Source organism: Microcaecilia unicolor, chromosome 10, assembly GCF_901765095.1.
Source record: "Microcaecilia unicolor chromosome 10, aMicUni1.1, whole genome shotgun sequence".
NCBI classification, from domain to species: domain Eukaryota; kingdom Metazoa; phylum Chordata; class Amphibia; order Gymnophiona; family Siphonopidae; genus Microcaecilia; species Microcaecilia unicolor.
Window position 1 is genome coordinate 102,958,109 of NC_044040.1, and position 17,651 is coordinate 102,975,759.

Genomic DNA, 17,651 nt, shown 5'->3' on the forward strand with positions numbered 1-17,651 from the left:
CTGTCTTGAGGCCTACTGCTATGCAGGCCCCCTGGGACCGACCTCTGTCGGACCCGGCCCCGAGGAGGCGTGAAGATTCCACATCCTCCTCTTCGGTACCGAGGAGTCTCGATGACGGGCGTTGAGCGAAGGCGAAGAACCATCATCGATCTCCTTCCAGACACAGTACCGAGAGTTCCGGGGAGCCGAGGGAGTCGGCACCCGAGAAGCATCGGCACCAGGAGGATCGCTCACTCTCCATACAAGAGGTGCCGATGCGTCGGTTGTCTGGCAGCCTGGTACCGGCTCTTGAACCCCCTTAGCTTCTGACACGGACTATTGCACCGGCCCCACAGCCTTTTCCAATGCAAGCTCTCGACGAGCGCATCCGGGCTCTTCTTCCAGAGCTCCTGAAGGGGTTGCTTCTCCAGTCTGCCTCTGTATCGGGAGTACTTGCGCCTTGTCCAGTACCGACTGCTGGGCCATCACCTGTGATGAGGTCTCCGTCCTCGGTACCACTTGTGTAACCGGCGCCGGCTACAACCCGGGTCGATTCCCCCTCGACGTCTGTGGAGGAAGCTTCACCGGAGTCCAGGCAGGGGTCGACTTCTCGACATCCCCCATGAGGTAGACGATCAGGCTCAGGTTTGGGCTGCTCCTATGGAGCTTTCGTCCGATACTGATGAGGAGTACTCGTGGGAAGAGGAGGAAGAGTCATGTGGGGTTCCCTCTGATCCTACTTCGCCTATTGGAAGCAGAATGTCTCCACCTGAGAGTCTGTCTTTCTCCTCCTTTGTGTGGGAAATGTCTAAGGACATTCCATTCCCTATGGAGCTTTGGATGAGCCCAGGGCCAAGATGCTCGAGGTCTTGGACTATCTTTCTCCGCCCACAGAGGTTGCAGCGGCCCCCCTGCATAATACACTCAGGGAGTTACTTATGCGAAATTGGTCATGCCCTCTTTCTAACCCAGTGGTCCTGAAAAAGTCCGAGTCCCAGTACCGAGTCCATGGAGAGCCTGTAATGGTGAAGGCCCAACTTCCTCACGATTCCATGGTGGTGGACTCTGCTCTCAGAAGAGCGAGACTATGCCTTGGCACCCCCAGGCAGAGAGTCTAGGACCTTGGATTGTTTTGGGAGGAGAACGTATCAGGCCGCTGTGCTCACCGCCAAGATCCAAACATACCAGCTCTACACGAGCATCCACTTGCGGAACTCGGTCAGGCAACTGTCCAGTTTAGTAGAAGCACTCGCCCCGGAGCTTGCTGAACCTTTTCACCAGGTGGTCAGGCAGCAGAAGGCGTGTCGCAAATTCCTGGCCAGGGGGTCTTATGACACTTTTGATGTGGCATTCCACGTAGCTGCTCATAAGTACATAAGTATTGCCATACTGAGAAAGACCAAAGGTCCATCAAGCCCAGAATCCAGTTTCCAACAGTGGCCAATCCAGGTCACAGATACCTGGTAAGATCCCAAAAAAGTACAAAACATTTTATGCTACTTATCCCAGAAATGGCAGTGGATTTTCCCCAAGTCAATTTAATAAGTGTCTATGGACTTTTCCTTTAGGAAGCTGTCCAGAACTTTTTTAAACTCCGCTAAGCTATTCGCCTTTACCACATTCTCTGGCAACGAGTTCCAGAGTTTAATTACACGTTGAGTGAAGAAACATTTTCTATGATTCGTTTTAAATTGACTACATTGTAGCTTCATGGCATGCCCCCTAGTCCTAGTATTTTTGGAAAGCGTAAACAGACACTTCACATCTACCCATTCAACTCCACTCACTATTTTATAGACCTCTATCATATTTTCTCCAAGCTGAAGAGCCCTAGCCGCTTTCGTCTTTCCTCATAGAGAAGTTGTTCCATCCCCTTTATCATTTTCGTCGCCCTTCTCTGCACCTTTTCTAATTCCACTATATCTTTTTTGAGATGCGGCAACCAGAATTGAACACAATATTCGAGGTGCAGTTGCACCATGGAACGATACAAAGGCATTATAACATTCTCATTTTTGTTTTCCATTCCTTTCCTAATAATACCTAACATTCTATTTGCTTTCTTAGCCGCAGCAGCACACTGAGCAGAAGGTTTCAACGTATCATCAACATCGACACCTAGATCCCTTTGTTGGTCTGTGACTCCTACATACATAGTAACATAGTAGATGACGGCAGAAAAAGACCTGCATGATCCATCCAGTCTGCCCAACAAGATAAATTCATATGTGTATACCTTACATTGATTTGTACCTGTCTTTTTCAGGGCACAGACCGTATAAGTCTCCCCACAGGATTCCCCGCCTCCCAACCACCAGTCCCGCCTCTCATCACCGGCTTGGCACAGACCGTATAAGTCTGCCCTCCACTATTCTCGCCTCCCAACCACCAACCCCTGTTCCCCCCCCCCCCCCCCCTGCTCCGCCACCCAATTTCAGCTAAGCTTCTGAGGATCCATTCCTTCTGCATAGGATTCCTTTATGTATATCCCACGCATGTTTGAATTCCGTTACCATTTTCATCTCCACCACCTCCCGCGGGAGGGCATTCCAAGCATCCACCACCCTCTCTGTGAAAAAATACTTCCTGACATCTTTCCTGAGTCTGCCCCCCTTCAATCTCATTTCATGTCCTCTCGTTCTACCGCCTACCCATCTCCGCAAAAGATTTGTTTGCGGATTAATACCTTTCAAATATTTGAACGTCTGTATCATATCACCCCTGTTCCTCCTTTCCTCCAGGGTATACATGTTCAGGTCAGCAAGTCTCTCTTCATACGTCTTGGAATGCAAATGCCATACCATTCTCGTAGCTTTTCTTTGCACCGCTTCTATTTTTTTTAACATCCTTCGCAAGGTACGGCCTCCAAAACTGAACACAATACTCCAGGTGGGGCCTCACCAACGACTTGTATAGAGGCATCAACACTTCCTTTCTTCTGCTGATCACACCTCTCTCTATACAGCCTAGCAACCTTCTCGCTACGGCCACCGCCTTATCACACTGTTTCGTCGCCTTCAGATCCTCGGATACTATCACTCCAAGATCCATCTCCACCTCAGTACCTATCAGACTCTCACCACCTAACACATAAGTCTCTCGTGGGTTTCTACTCCCTAAGTGCATCACTTTGCATTTCTTTGCATTGAATTTTAATTGCCAAACCTTAGACCATTCTTCTAGCTTCTTCAGATCCTTTTCAATGCTTTCCACTCCCTCCCAGGTGTCCACTCTGTTGCAAATCTTAGTATCATCCGCAAATAGGCAAATTTTACCTTCTAATCCTTCGGCAATGTCACTCACAAATATATTGAACAGAATCGGCCCCAGCACCGATCCCTGAGGCACTCCACTACTCACCTTTCCCTCCTCCGAGCGAACTCCATTTACCACCACCCTCTGTTGTCTGTCCGACAACCAGTTCCTAATCCAGTTCACCACTTCGGGACCTATCTTCAGCCCATCGAGTTTATTTAAGAGCCTCCTGTGGGGAACCGTGTCAAAAGCATTGCTAGAATCTAAGTAGATTACGTCTATAGCATGTTGATGATTCAATTCTCCAGTTACCCAATCAAAGAATTACCCAATCCTCTTTCCCACATGCATCACTTTGCACTTGCTCACATTAAACGTCATCTGTCATTTAGACGCCCAGTCTCGTAAGGTCCTCTTGTAATTTTTCACAATCCTCCCGCGATTTAACGACTTTGAATAACTTTGTGTCATCATCAAATTTAATTACCTCACTATTTACTCCCATCTCTAGGTCATATATAAATATGTTAAAAAGCAGCAGTCCCAGCACAGACCCCTGGGGAACCCCACTAACAACCCTTCTCCATTGAGAATACTGACCATTTAACCCTACTCTCCGTTTTCTATCTTTTAACCAGTTTTTAATCCTCAATAGAACACTACCTCCTATCCATGACTCTCCGATTTCCTCTGGAGTCTTTCATGAGGTACTTTGTCAAACACCATCTGAAAATCCAGATACACAATATCAACTGGTTCACCTTTATCCACATGTTTGTTCACCCCTCCAAAGAAATGTAGTAGATTGGTGAGGCAAGATTTCCCTTCACTAAATCCATGTTGACTTTGTCTCATTAATCCATGCTTTTGAATATGCTCTGTAATTTTGTTCTTAATAATAGTCTCTACCATTTTGCCCGGCATCGACGTCAGACTCACCGGTCTATAATTTCCTGGATCTCCTCTGGATCCTTAAATCGGTGTTACATTGGTCACTCTCCAATCTTCCGGTCTTCCAGCAGAAGAGGTGTATAAGTTTATATTTTTTAATTTTAATTCAATTCATTTTCATTTTTTTAATTTTTATTCTTTATCGAACATATTCCCATCAATATAATTTACATATCCTGTGTTAAATCAGATCACATTCATTGTTGTTTTTCATTCAGTATTTTCTTCACCGCATTTATTAATCGATCATTGCATATAAATTTGATTTGATTCATAGCTATTTCCCCCTATTTTAGTCTCTGGCGTTCTTTAATTTAATTTGCCGCTTTTTTGAACTTTGACCCGGAAATGATGCATATAAACATCACAGGACACTTGCAATAGTTTTTCCAGCTTCAATAATGGTGTGTCCATTTGTGTATGCTACAGACCACAGTAAGTATATTTTTGTTTTGAGACACATTTTATGTATGCGCATCATTGCACTATTGGCATTTATTTGTTTTCATACATACTCACTCGAAGCAGTATTGCACTTTTGTTTTTAATCTTCAGACTGCAGCAGTTTTGCTTTTTAGAGACGTTGATATCCACACTTTTTGTGGTCCCTGCTTTAATGCTGTAATCGTCCCTGTTTTTATATATAATTACTCGAAGTAGTATAGCAGGAAGTTTACTGGCAACGTGATGGTTTAATTCTCCTCTGATGCTGTATTAATATTTTATTGCGCTTCTGTCAGCCTTTAAGGGCACTGATAATTGTTTGTCATATATAACAATAAGTGCATCATTTTATAACATGGCACTTGTAACATTTTAGATATTTTATTATTATATTGCACTGTTTATATATGTGACATTGCTGTGCCATGACGTTGTTTTGATTGCAAGACGTTTTGTATATAGTATTTTTTATAAACACATTGCACTAGTCATGTCAATACACAATGTAGTGTCGATACACCCTGTGATACTCCTACTACTTAACATTTCTAGAACGCTACGAGGGTTACGCAGCGCTGTACAAATTAATAACTAAGGACGGTCCCTGCTCAGAAGAGCTTACAATCTAAAGGACAAAATGTCAAGTTGGTGTAGTCTAGATTTCCTGAGTAGAGGTGTTGTGATTAGGTGCCGAAAGCGACATTGAAGAGGTGGGCTTTGAGCAATGATTTGAAGATGGGTAGGGAGTGGGCCTCGCGTATGGGCTCAAGCAGTTTGTTCCAAGCATGGGGTGAGGCGAGGCAGAAAGGGCGGAGCCTAGAGTTGGCGGTGGTGGAGAAGGGTACTGAAAGGAGGGATTTGTCTTGAGAGCGGAGGTTACGGGTAGGGACATAAGGGGAGATGAGGGTAGAGAGGTAAGAAGGGGCTGCAGATCGAGTGCATTTGTAGGTTAGTAGGAGAAGCTTGAACTGTATGCGGTAATTGATCGGAAGCCAGTGAAGTGACTTGAGGAGAGGGGTGATATGAGTATATCGGTCAAGGCGGAAGATAAGACGTGCGGCAGAGTTCTGGATGGACTGAAGGGGGGATAGGTGGCTAAGTGGGAGGCCGGTGAGGAGTAGGTTGCAGTAGTCAAGGCAAGAGGTAATGAGAGAGTGGATGAGAGTTCGGGGTGGTGTGCTCAGAGAGGAAGGGGCGAATTTTGCTAATGTTGTAGAGGAAGAAGCGACAGGTCTTGGCTATCTACTGGATATGCGCAGAGAAGGAGAGGGAGGAGTCGAAGATGACACCGAGGTTGCGGGCAGATGAGACGGGGACGATGAGGGTGTTATCAACTGAGATAGAGAGTGAAGGGAGAGGAGAAGTGGGTTTGGGTGGGAAAACAATAATTTCAGTCTTGGCCATGTTCAGTTTCAGGTGGTGGTTGGACATCCAGGCAGCAATGTCGGATAAGCAGGCCAATACTTTGGCCTGGGTTTCCGCAGTGATGTCTGGTGTGGAGAGATACAGCTGGTTGTCGTCAGCATAAAGATGATAGTGGAAACCATGAGATGAGATCAGGGAGCCCAGGGAAGAGGTGTAGATTGAAAAAAGGAGGAGCCCAAGGACAGATCCCTGAGGAACTCCAACAGAGAGCGGGATAGGGGAGGAGGACGAACCATGAGAGTGTACTCTGAAGGTACGATGGGAGTGATAAGAGGAGAACCAGGAGAGGACAGAGCCCTGGAACCCAGAGGAGGACAGTGTGTCAAGAAGTAGGTTGTGATTGACAGTGTCAAAAGCGGCGGATAGGTCGAGGAGGATGAGGATGGAGTAGTGACCTTTGGATTTGGCGAGGAGCAGGTCATTGCAGACTTTAGATAGTGCCGTTTCTGTCGAGTGTAGGGGGCGAAAGCCGGATTGAAGCGGATCGAGGATGACATGAGAGGAGAGAAAATCAGTGCAGCGGCTGTGAACGGCGCGTTCAAGTATCTTGGAGAGGAAGGGTAGAAGGGAAATGGGCGGTAGTTGGAGGGACAGGTAGGATCAAGAGATGGTTTTTTTGAGGAGTGGTGTGACCACAGCATGCTTGAAGGTGTCCGGGACAGTTGCAGTGGAGAGAGAGAGGTTGAGGATATGACAGATGGTGGGGGTGATAGTAGGAGCGATGGTGCTAAGTAGGTTGGTGGGGATGGGGTCTGAGGAACAGGTGATGGATTTCGAGGAGGAGAGGAGATGGGCGGTTTCCTCTTCGGTGTTATCAGGTAAAGAGGAGAAGGAGGCCTGGGTTGGTTGGTTGAGAGAGTGGGTTATAGGATGAAGAGGAGGAGAAGGTTTGGTGGTGAATTCGAGGTTGATCTTCTGGACCTTGTCACGGAAGTAGTCGGCCAGAGATTGAGGAGAGAGTGAGGGGGGGGGGTGGGAGCAGAGGGCACTTTGAGGAGGAAGTTGAGGTTGGCGAAGAGACAATGAGGATTAGAGCTGAGGGAATTAGTCAATTGGGTGTAATAGTCCTGTTTGGCGAGGAATAGGGAGGATTGGAAGGAGGATAGCATGAATTTGAAGTAAATGAAATCAGTATGGGTGCGAGATTTCCTCCAGAGGCGTTCAGCCGAACGGGCACAGGAGCAAAGGTATCGGATGCAAGAGGTCAGCCAGGGCTGGGGATTGGTACGCCTTGTGGGACGGGAGATAGACGGTGCAAGGGTGTCTAGAGAAGAGGAGAGAGTGGCATTGTAAGTGGAGACAGCTTTGTCAACAGATTCGGAGGACATGATGGAAGGGAGGAGATCAGAGATACTAGAGTATAAGGTGAGGGGGTCAACAGCCTGGAGTTTCTGGAAGTAGTATTTAGTGTTGGGCGAGAATGAGGGGGAGGGTGTTGAAGTGTGAATGTGATTAGCTGATGGTCAGAGAGAGGAAGAGCTAATGCGCGGAAATTGGAGGGTGAGCAAGTAGAAGAGAGGACGAGATCAAGACAGTGGCCAGATTTGTGAGTAGGGGTGGTGGAGCTCAGTTGGAGGTTGAAGGAGGAGGTTAGAATGAGGAACTGAGAAGCGTATGAGTTGGAGGGGTTATCAGTGTGTATGTTAAAATCACCAAGAATGAGGGATGGGGATGAGGGCTCAAGAAAAACGGAGAGCCAGGCATCGAAGTCGGTAAGGAAGGAAGGGAGGGACTTATTAGGGGGGCGGTAAATGACTGCAACTCTGAGTGGCAGCGGGTGGAATAGACGGATGGAGTGAACTCAAAAGGATGAGAAGCAATGAGACTGAGGTAGGTGGAGAGGTTGAAAACTGCAGGAGGGCGAAAGTAGTAGCCCGACGACGCCTCCGCAACCAACTGGGCGAGGCGAATGGGAGAAAAGATAGCCTCCATGGCATAGGGCCGCGATTGAGGCAGAGTCGTCAGAGGTGAGCCAGGTTTCAGTTAGGGCGAGCAGTTGAAGGGAATGGGAGATGAAGAGATCGTGGGTGAATGGCAGTTTGTTGCAGTTTGAGCAGGCGTTCCACAGGGTGCACGAGAAGGGGAGGGAGGAGGGGAATAGAGATGAGATTGGAGATATCGCGGGAACGTTTGCATAGATGAGATGAGGACGAGGACAGGTGTGGGGGACCTGGGTTGGGATTGATATCTCCCGCGGATAGCAGGAGAAGGAGCAAGAGAGTGCGGAGAAGGGTGGGTGAGGAAGGGCGACGAAGACGGGATGCGCTTAGGAGGAATGGGGAAGGGTTCATGGCAGGAAGGAGGTGTTGGGACGAGAGGATAGGGGAGGGCAGACTTATACGGTCTGTACCAGAGCCGGTGATGGGAGGCGGGACTGGTGGTTGGGAGGCGGGAAATACTGCTGGGCAGACTTATATGGTCTGTGCCCTGAAAAGGACAGGTACAAATTCAAGGTAAGGTATACACATATGAGTTTGTCTTGCGCAGACTGGATGCACCATGCAGGTCTTTTCTGCCGTCATCTACTATGTTACTATGTGTTGAAGGTTGAGAGCTAGGAAGGAGGAGGAGGACAATAGGGATGGTGAGGTGGTGGGGGACAGGGGTAGGTAGGTATTGCAGTAGTGAGCAGGACGGGAGAGGACATGGATGGGTAGTGAGATCGTGTGGTATACAGCGGTGGGAGGGGGGAAAGATTAGGGAGGGACAGGGCAAGGAATAGAATGGGCAGGTAGATTGGCTGGGAGACAGGCAGGTGAGGGTGAGCAGTCGGGCAGGGAGTGATGAGCTGGTAGGAAGATGGGCTGTGAGGCAGGCAGGTTTCAGGGTGGGCAGTCAGTCAGGTGATTGGCTAGTGGGCAGGAGCAGGTGGATTGGGCAGCAGGTTGAGTGGCTAGCAGGCAGGAGCAGGTGGATTGGGCAGCAGGCAGGAGCAGGTGAGTGCGGTGGAGAGCACAGCAGCAGTACTGGAACAAGCTGGAATGGTATGAAGCAAGAGCTGGCGGACTAGAACATGCTGAAGCAGATGGACTGGAGCAAGCTGAATCAGGCGGGCTGGAACAGGCTGGATCAGGCAGTCTGGAGCAAGCTGGAACAGAGGCCTGGAGCAGGCAGGCTGGAGCAGAAGGCCCTGAGTAAGCAGGGAGAAGCTGGATCAGGCAGACTGGAACAAACTGGAGCAGATGGACTGGAACAAGCAGGAAGAAGCTGGATCATGCGGACTGGAACAAACAGGAAGAAGCCGGATCGGAACAGGCGGACTGGAACAAGCAGGGAGAAGCCGGAACAGGCAGACTGGAACAAGCAGGGAGAAGCCGGATCAGGCGGACTGGAACAGCAGGGAGAAGCTGGATCAGGCGGACTAGAACAGGCAGGAAGAAGCTGGATCAGGCGGTCTGGAGCAAGCAGGGAGAAGCAGGATCAGGCGGACTGGAGCAAGCAGGGAGAAGCCAGATCAGGCGGACTGGAACAAGCAGGAAGAAGCCGGAACAGGCGCACTGGAACAAGCAGGGAGAAGCTGGATCAGTCGGACTGGAGCAACAGGGAGAAACTGGGTCGGGTGACTGGAAGAGATGGACTGGACAGGCAGGGAAAAAGCCGGGTCGGCAGACTCAAACAGGCCAGTGCTGGTGGAACTCTGCCTCCCCTCGGCCTCTGTCACTGCCCCCGTCGGCCCGGTCGCACAGGTCGCTGGATGGGCAGGCTGGAGCAAGCTGGGGCCGATGGACTCTGACTCCTCTCGGCTTCTGTCCCACTCCTGTCGGTCCGGCCGCACAGGTCGCACCCCGACACCAGCGCAGGATGGATCCCAGTCCCGTGGTCGGCGATCCACGCCCAGGCCGTTCCAGCCAGGGAGCACAGCTGCAGCGCACAGGACCTCGGGACCAGCCGGATGGACGACAGCGAAGGGTACAGGCCGCAGCCACGCGGCAGCAGACAGCCGCGATCAGCCCCGGGCCACCCGCCCGCTCACCCGCGCCGGATCGGCATGCACAGGGAAGGGCCAGCGAGGAGGATTGGCGGGGAGCCCTGCCCGAGCGACCGACCCGCGACACTGCCACGAGGCACCCAGCCTGTCCACCGGCACCGCCGAGAGCCAGCCGAGCTCGGCCGCAGACCACCGCTGGTCTTGATCCACTCTAATTTTATTTTTTGCTTTTTATTAATTCTTTTTGATTTATGATTATAGGGATTCCCGTTTGAGCTGGTTTTTTCTTGACTTTTATGCACCATATGTAAGTAATATTTTTATTGTTTACATTTATCTTCATTTTTTATCTTCATTTCTTTTTATTTTCATTATTTAACTTTCATTTTTATTTTGTCATAATTTTTCTTTTTCCTTATTTATTTTTAATTCATTTTTCTTTTTTTAGTTCCATACATACTACCCCATCTCTCATTTTTGGTAACATAGAGTATTATTTGATTGTGTCCATGTTCACTTTTTTATAGTTGCCCCTTTATGAAGGTTTCATATTAGGTTATGTGCCTTTTATTATCTCATTTATACATTTTTTTAATACATATTTGTATTGAAGTTCGCATCCTATACCAGTGCCCTGTTTATATGCACTGTCATACAATTGTTGCGTTACATACACTTCTTTTATATATATATTTTCTTATATATGCTCTTTTATATACATACATATATATTTTTTTTTATATTGGACAGTGGGTAGCGATATGTTTATTTATGTAATTATTCTAGTGTACTCTCTATGTATACCTAGTAATATTCCATATTTTATTATTTGTTTTTTGTCAATTTATATATTTGATATATTATGCTCGTATATGTGTTATATTTTATTTATTATGATCTATGATAATTATTATATATTTGTTCATTGTAGCCCCTGACGCAGCCCTAGGTGGGCGAAACACGGCCTGTGTCGGGCGATTTGTTCATACACAGTATCTTTAATAAAATCTTTTTGTTGTGATATTGATCTGCTGGCTTTCTTTCCCATATTGGATTTTGCAGATCGTTTGCCTTGTTGTTTTTTGGGACCCCTATTATATCTAATTTTTCATTTAGTGCAATAAATTCTAACTCTCTCATCTTATTTCTTAGGCTACTGGCATTCGCATATAGACATTTCAAACTATGTTTGTTGTTCCTCTTTACATCATACTTAGTACTTGACAGTATTAATTTGCAATCTTTTGTCTGATTTTTATTTAAGGACACCTGATCTACTACGGTCTCTTTTGCAACCTCACTGTCAGGATACCCTATCTTCCCTGTTTTGGTGATATCTTTGAAAGGTACCTTATCCTGAACCATGCGCTTTTGAGCGACTGTCAGCCTTCCCCCCCGTTTCTAGTTTAAAAGCTGCTCTATCTCCTTTTTAAATGCCGATGTCAGCAGCCTGGTCCCACCCTGGTTAAGGTGGAGCCCATCCTTTTGGAATACATAGTAACATAGTAGATAACGGCAGAAAAAGACCTGCACGGTCCATCCAGTCTGCCGAACAAGATAACTCATATGTGCTACTTTTTGTGTATACCTTACCTTGATTTGTATCTGTCTTTTTCAGGGAACAGACCGTATAAGTCTGCCCAGCACTAACCCTGCCTCCCAACCACCAGCCCCGCCTCTGCCATCCAATCTCCGCTAAGCTCCTGAGGATCCCTTCCTTCCGAACAGGATTCCTTTATGTTACCGTTTTCATCTCCACCACCTCCCGCGGGAGGGCATTCCAAGCATCCACCACCCTCTCTGTGAAAAAATACTTCCTGACATTTTTCTTGAGTCTGCCCCCCTTCAATCTCATTTCATGTCCTCTAGTTCTACCGCCTTCCCATCGCCGGAAAAGGTTCATTTGCGGATTAATACCTTTCAAATATTTGAACATCTGTATCATATCACCCCTGTTTCTCCTTTCCTCCAGGGTATACATGTTCAGGTCAGCAAGTCTCTCCTCATACGTCTTGTAACGCAAATCCCATACCATTCTCGTAGCTTTTCTTTGCACCACTTCAATTCTTTTTACATCCCCCTTCCCCAGAATGTTGTCCAGTTCCTAACAAATCTAAAACCCTTCTTCCTGCACCATCGTCTCATCCACACATTGAGTCTCCAGAGCTCTGCCGGGCATATGCCTGTGATTGGCATATACTTTGCTGTAGTTTTTATTGTTGTACTTGAAATGTATAAAAATGCATACATTTTCCCTTACCACCTTCACTGTATTCATGTCCACGAGGAAATATGTACAGTACAACTCCAAAAATCCTGACTGCTTGGGGATTAGGTCAGTCTGGATTTTCTGGATTCTCAGGCAGGACTTTTAAAATTCAAATTTGAGACAAATTCATTAACAAATAAAGAAAATGGGAAAAGCATACTATAAAAGCTCAAAGTAAAAAAAAAAATGAATGAGTTTAATGCTGTATACTGTACCCATTACCGGCGTCTTTTTCTGCCGCTTCCCCACCCAGTGTCTCTCTGTTTCTCTTCCCCATCCAATGTGTGTGTGTGTCTCTCTTCCCCTTCCAGCGCCTCTCTCTTTGCCCCTTCCAGCGCCCCCCTCTCTCTCTCTCTGCCACTTCCAGCATCCCTATAACCCCAGTGCCCCCCTTATGCCTTCCTCTCTCCCCCACCGTCACAGTCCAGTGTTTCTCCTTCCCCTCCCAGCCCTGCCTGTGGCTCCCCTAGTGTACAGACCTTTTCTGAAGTTTTTGATGCTGCAGCACCAGCAGCAACCTCACTCACAGGTTGCCTCCAGCCTGCACCATGCCTTTCCCTGTGATCTGTCTCACCCCTTCTGATGCAACTTCCTGTTTTCGGAGGGGCAGGACAGGTCATAAGTAATGCCATACTGGGAAAAGACCAAGGGTCCATCGAGCCCAGCATCCTGTCCACGACAGCGGCCAATCCAGGCCAAGGGCACCTGGCAAGCTTCCCAAACGTACAAACATTCTATACATGTTATTCCCGGAATTGTGGATTTTTCCCAAGTCCATTTAGTAGCGGTTTATGGACTTGTCCTTTAGGAAACCGTCCAACCCCTTTTTAAACTCTGCTAAGCTAACCGCCTTCACCACCTTTTCCGGCAACGAATTCAAGAGTTTAATTATACGTTGGTTGAAGAAAAATTTTCTCCGATTTGTTTTAAATTTACTACACTGTAGTTTCATCGCATGCCCCCTAGTCCTAGTATTTTTGGAAAGCGTGAATAGATGCTTCACATCCACCTGTTCCACTCCACTCATTATTTTATATATCTCTATCATGTCTCCCCTCAGCCGTCTCTTCTCCAAGCTGAATACCCCTAGCCTCCTTAATCTTTCTTCATAGGGAAGTCGTCCCATCCCCGCTATCATTTTAGTCGCCCTTCGCTCCACCTTTTCCAATTCTACTATATCTTTCTTGAGATGCGGCGACCAGAATTGAACACAATACTCAAGGTGCGGTCGCACCATGGAGCGATGCAACGGCATTATAACATCCTCACACCTGTTTTCCATACCTTTCCTAATAATACGCAACATTCTATTCGCTTTCTTAGCCGCAGCAGCACACTGAGCAGAAGGTTTCAGTGTATTATCGACAACGACACCCAGATCCCTTTCTTGGTCCGTAACTCCTAACGTGGAACCTTGCATGATGTATCTATAATTCGGGTTCTTTTTTCCCACATGCATCACCTTGCACTTGCTCACATTAAACGTCATCTGCCATTTAGCCGCCCAGTCTCCCAGTCTCGTATGGTCCTCTTGTAATTTTTCACAATCCTGTCGCGATTTAACTACTTTGAATAACTTTGTCATCAGCAAATTTAATTACCTCGCTAGTTACTCCCATCTCTGAATCATTTATAAATATATTAAAAAGCAGCGGTCCTAGCACAGACCCCTGAGTAACCCCACTAACTACCCTTCTCCATTGTGAATACTGCCCATTTAAACCCACTCTTGTTTCCTATCCTTCAACCAGTTTTTAATCCACAATAGGACATTTCCTCCTATCCCATGACCCTCCAATTTCCTCTGTAGCCTTTCATGAGGTACCTTGTCAAACGCCTTTTGAAAATCGAGATACACAATATCAGCCGGTTCCCCTTTGTCCACATGTTTGTTTACTCCTTCAGAGAATTGAAGTAAATTGGTCAGGCAAGATTTCCCCACACAAAAGCCGTGCTGGTCTTAGTAATCCATGTCCTCGGATGTGCTCTGTAATTTTGTTTTTAATAATAGCCTCTACCATTTTCCCCGGCACTGAAGTCAGACTCGCTGGTCTATAATTTCCCGGATCTCCCCTGGAGCCTTTTTTGAAAATCGGTGTTACATTGGCCACCCTCCAATCTTCTGGTACCACGCTCGATTTTAAGGATAAATTGCATATCACTAGCAGTAGCTCCGCAAGCTCATTTTTCAGTTCTATCAGTACTCTAGGTCAGAGGGAAAGGCATGTTACAGGCCAGATGCAGCCTATGAGTAAGGCTACGCTGGTGCTGCAGCACTGAAGGCTTCTGAAAAGGTCTGTATACAGTGGGAGCCGCAGGCAGGACCAGGAGGGGAGGGAAATATGCCAGACCATGCCGGGGGGGGGGGGGGGGGGAAGAGTCCGTATTCTCGGTACAAAAAACACAAATTTAAAGGGTCAGGTTTCTCGGGTGGTTTGGGTTTCCAGCATCTGGATTTTTGGACTTCTCGTGTTATAGCATGCTAGTTTTATTTTTCTTTGGAATTGTGCATGTTCTACCTTGAAACAAATGATGCCAGCAGTTGTTTGTTACTTGGTAGCATGAGAGTGTTTTTGAACTTAAAGTAGGGGTCTTCAACCCAGCCCTGGTTTTCATGATTTTCATAGTGAATATGCAGGATACCTGTTTGCATTCACTGCTTTCATTGCATGCAAGTAGATCTCATACATATTCATTAGTAGATCTCATACATATTCATTGTGGAAATTCTGAAAAGGAGGCTGGGTTGTGGACCTCAAGGTCTTGATTTGAGGACCCCTGACTTAAAGCTTTGGAGAAAGTCCCCCAATGCACTACAGTGTAGTACAGTGCTATATTCAGTTATTTTATACCTGTATCTTCAATTATGTTTTGTTTTGTTTTTTAAATCCATATAAGACTGTTTGGATTGAGAGAATCACCGGTCTTTGTGCCTGCTCCTGTAGAGCGGTATCGCCAAATACTTCTCCCAGCTCTTCAGCTATGCCAAGTCATACTGACATCCAGCACAGGACAGCACCTTCAGGCAGCAGGACAGGTGAGTCTTATGCTTTGTCTCTTATTTTATGTACTAATATCTGTGTTTAAGAATGTGCAACAAACAAAAAGTCTCCAAGATAAGTGATGAACATAAATCCAATCCAACAATCAATCACATCTTATAAGTTCTTCATTTTAAGAAACCGCTTCCTTCCCCGCTTCCCCTACTACAATCCCCTCCTTCCCGCACATTCACCTCTCTCCACCTCTTTCCAAAGTTAATGTTCCACTAAAGGCCTGGACTTTTACAGTCCCCCAGCAAATAATGTATGCAAGGGTCCACATTTAGCAGAATAACCTCCTTCCTCGTCACCCTTTCCCACATGTTATACGCCCGCCAGGCCCCAACCTCTTCCAGCTTACCTTTGGGGCAGCAGAGCCGGCAGCATCCTCTGGAGCGGAAGACTGACGCTCTTTTCTCGCGCCTGCGACCATCACATCAGCATGTGATGCCAAGGCGTAGGGGGAAAAATGAAGGCAGGCGCTTCCAAACTGGAATTCTCACTGAGAGGAGTTCTTACCAGGCCATGCCAGCTTTACCAAGTCAACCAAGCCCCTGCAGCCTAGTGACTCGTCTGCCATTGTTCAGGTCTCGACCTTCATCAGACCTGTCCATGGGATCACCACCATAGCAAGCGAAGGTCATGAGCTTGACAGAGTCCTTCGCTGCAGCTCCTACAGCAGATGGCCATCCAACTCCAGCAGTTATCCGGAGTGGTTCAGGAATGGAGAAATGTGTAAGAATTGATGAAAAATTGTTCCTTTGAAGGATAACACTTGATGCCAAAATACTTGGCTATTCGTACAAGTCCACGTAGCTTGAGAGATGGTATTCTCCACCGCACCACGTCTACCACAAGTAGAAGAAGGTGCACTCCTGGCATAGAATGCCTGCTTCAGTGAGAAATAGCTCTTGTCAAGGTCTAAAACAAACACACTCGGGCATTGTGCACCACCAGTGGAACATTCCTTAACATTTTAAGCAAAGTGTCAGGCCACAGGTGAATATCCAACTCTAGATTTTCTAACTGCTTCTGGTCCTGTAGAATTCTTACTTTGTGGAAAAGTTCTGCCAGTCCTACTTATATTCTAGTGGAATTTGAACGTTAAATCAACTGGAAATTCTTTGATCAGACTGTATCAGTTCTGGTCATACCTAGAGAACCTTTTTGATACAGCACTTGGCTGACTCACTGGGACTTATAATCCCACCCACCCCAGGGTTTTCCAGTCATATATAGACAAGCCAAAACTCATTAACTTTACTCCTCAGTCACACACAGGCAATCTTGCAGACTGTTAACCCCATCATAGTACACCTATTCATACCAATTTCAACCAATCAGGATGACTTTTATTCTCTGTAATAATTGTGGTGCTTTAGTTTCAAGGCCAATCATCTGGAGACTTAAGGCTTGTCCTATCTGTCTTCAGCTCGCTAGTTTAAAACAGGAGCTCAGTAAAGTAAAGCAAGAATTGGATGCACTTAAAGCAGCTTCTAGGACTTCACAGAATCATACCAAATTCTCACCACTGCCTCAAAGGATTAAAACCACCTAAGAATAGATGGTTCACGGTTGGCTCAGGCAGACTTCGTTATCTGACACAGAAGCATCCGCCTTCACAAGTGTTGCCCCTACAGAATTCTTTTGCTCCATTACAGCACTGTGATATTCCTGAAAATAGAACTGAGGTGGAAGAAAAAGCAATAAAGGTGGAACAAAAAGATATGAAGGTACCCAAAGAGAAAAGACACCCCCAACTCACTAATGTTGGAATACATACCAGGAAATGTAGATGGAAAGCGATGACCACAAATTCTCGCAGTCTAAGCAATAAGGTTCATGACCTTCAAGCCCTGATGTTGCAAGCAGACTTTGACGTTGTTGCAGTCACGGAGACGTGGCTCAGTGGTTCCCATGAATGGGATGCAAACATACCAGGCTATAATCTATTTAGGAAGGATAGAGATGGTCGTAAAGTTGGAGGAGTAGTTCTGTATGTGAGAAATGATATCGCAGTGACTGACATGACAGGGACCTGGGGAAAGGAAGAAGTGATATGGATCACCTTAAAAAGAGATGATAGCCACTGATTCCAAGATGGCGTTGTGAATGGACTCACCTGTGTTAGCTCCTGGAAGTTACTCTGTTTGTAGGTCCTCTACGGCACTTCTGTCGCCTCATTAAGCATAGGGAAACGGAGGGGAAAAGTGAAGGAACATCCCTCAGCTCCTGTGACTTCTTCACCGACGAGGCAGACAACTTTGCAATTTTTCAGACAGCAACCAGGTCCTCGGGGCTTTTCGACCCCCTCTGCAACTCTCGGCACTTCGGTGTCGATTGAGAATGGAAACGGGTC

General features: G+C 46.9%; 1 protein-coding gene across 1 annotated transcript in view; it reads left to right on the forward strand.

The window, feature by feature from the left end:
• NUP205 (nucleoporin 205) overlaps positions 1–17,651 on the forward strand; it is a 1,281,456-nt gene that overhangs the window by 1,010,080 nt on the left and 253,725 nt on the right. Inside the window, exon 31 of the mRNA XM_030216143.1 lies at positions 15,150–15,288. Coding sequence (XP_030072003.1) covers positions 15,150–15,288 — 139 coding nt within the window. The remainder of the gene's footprint in view (positions 1–15,149; positions 15,289–17,651) is intronic.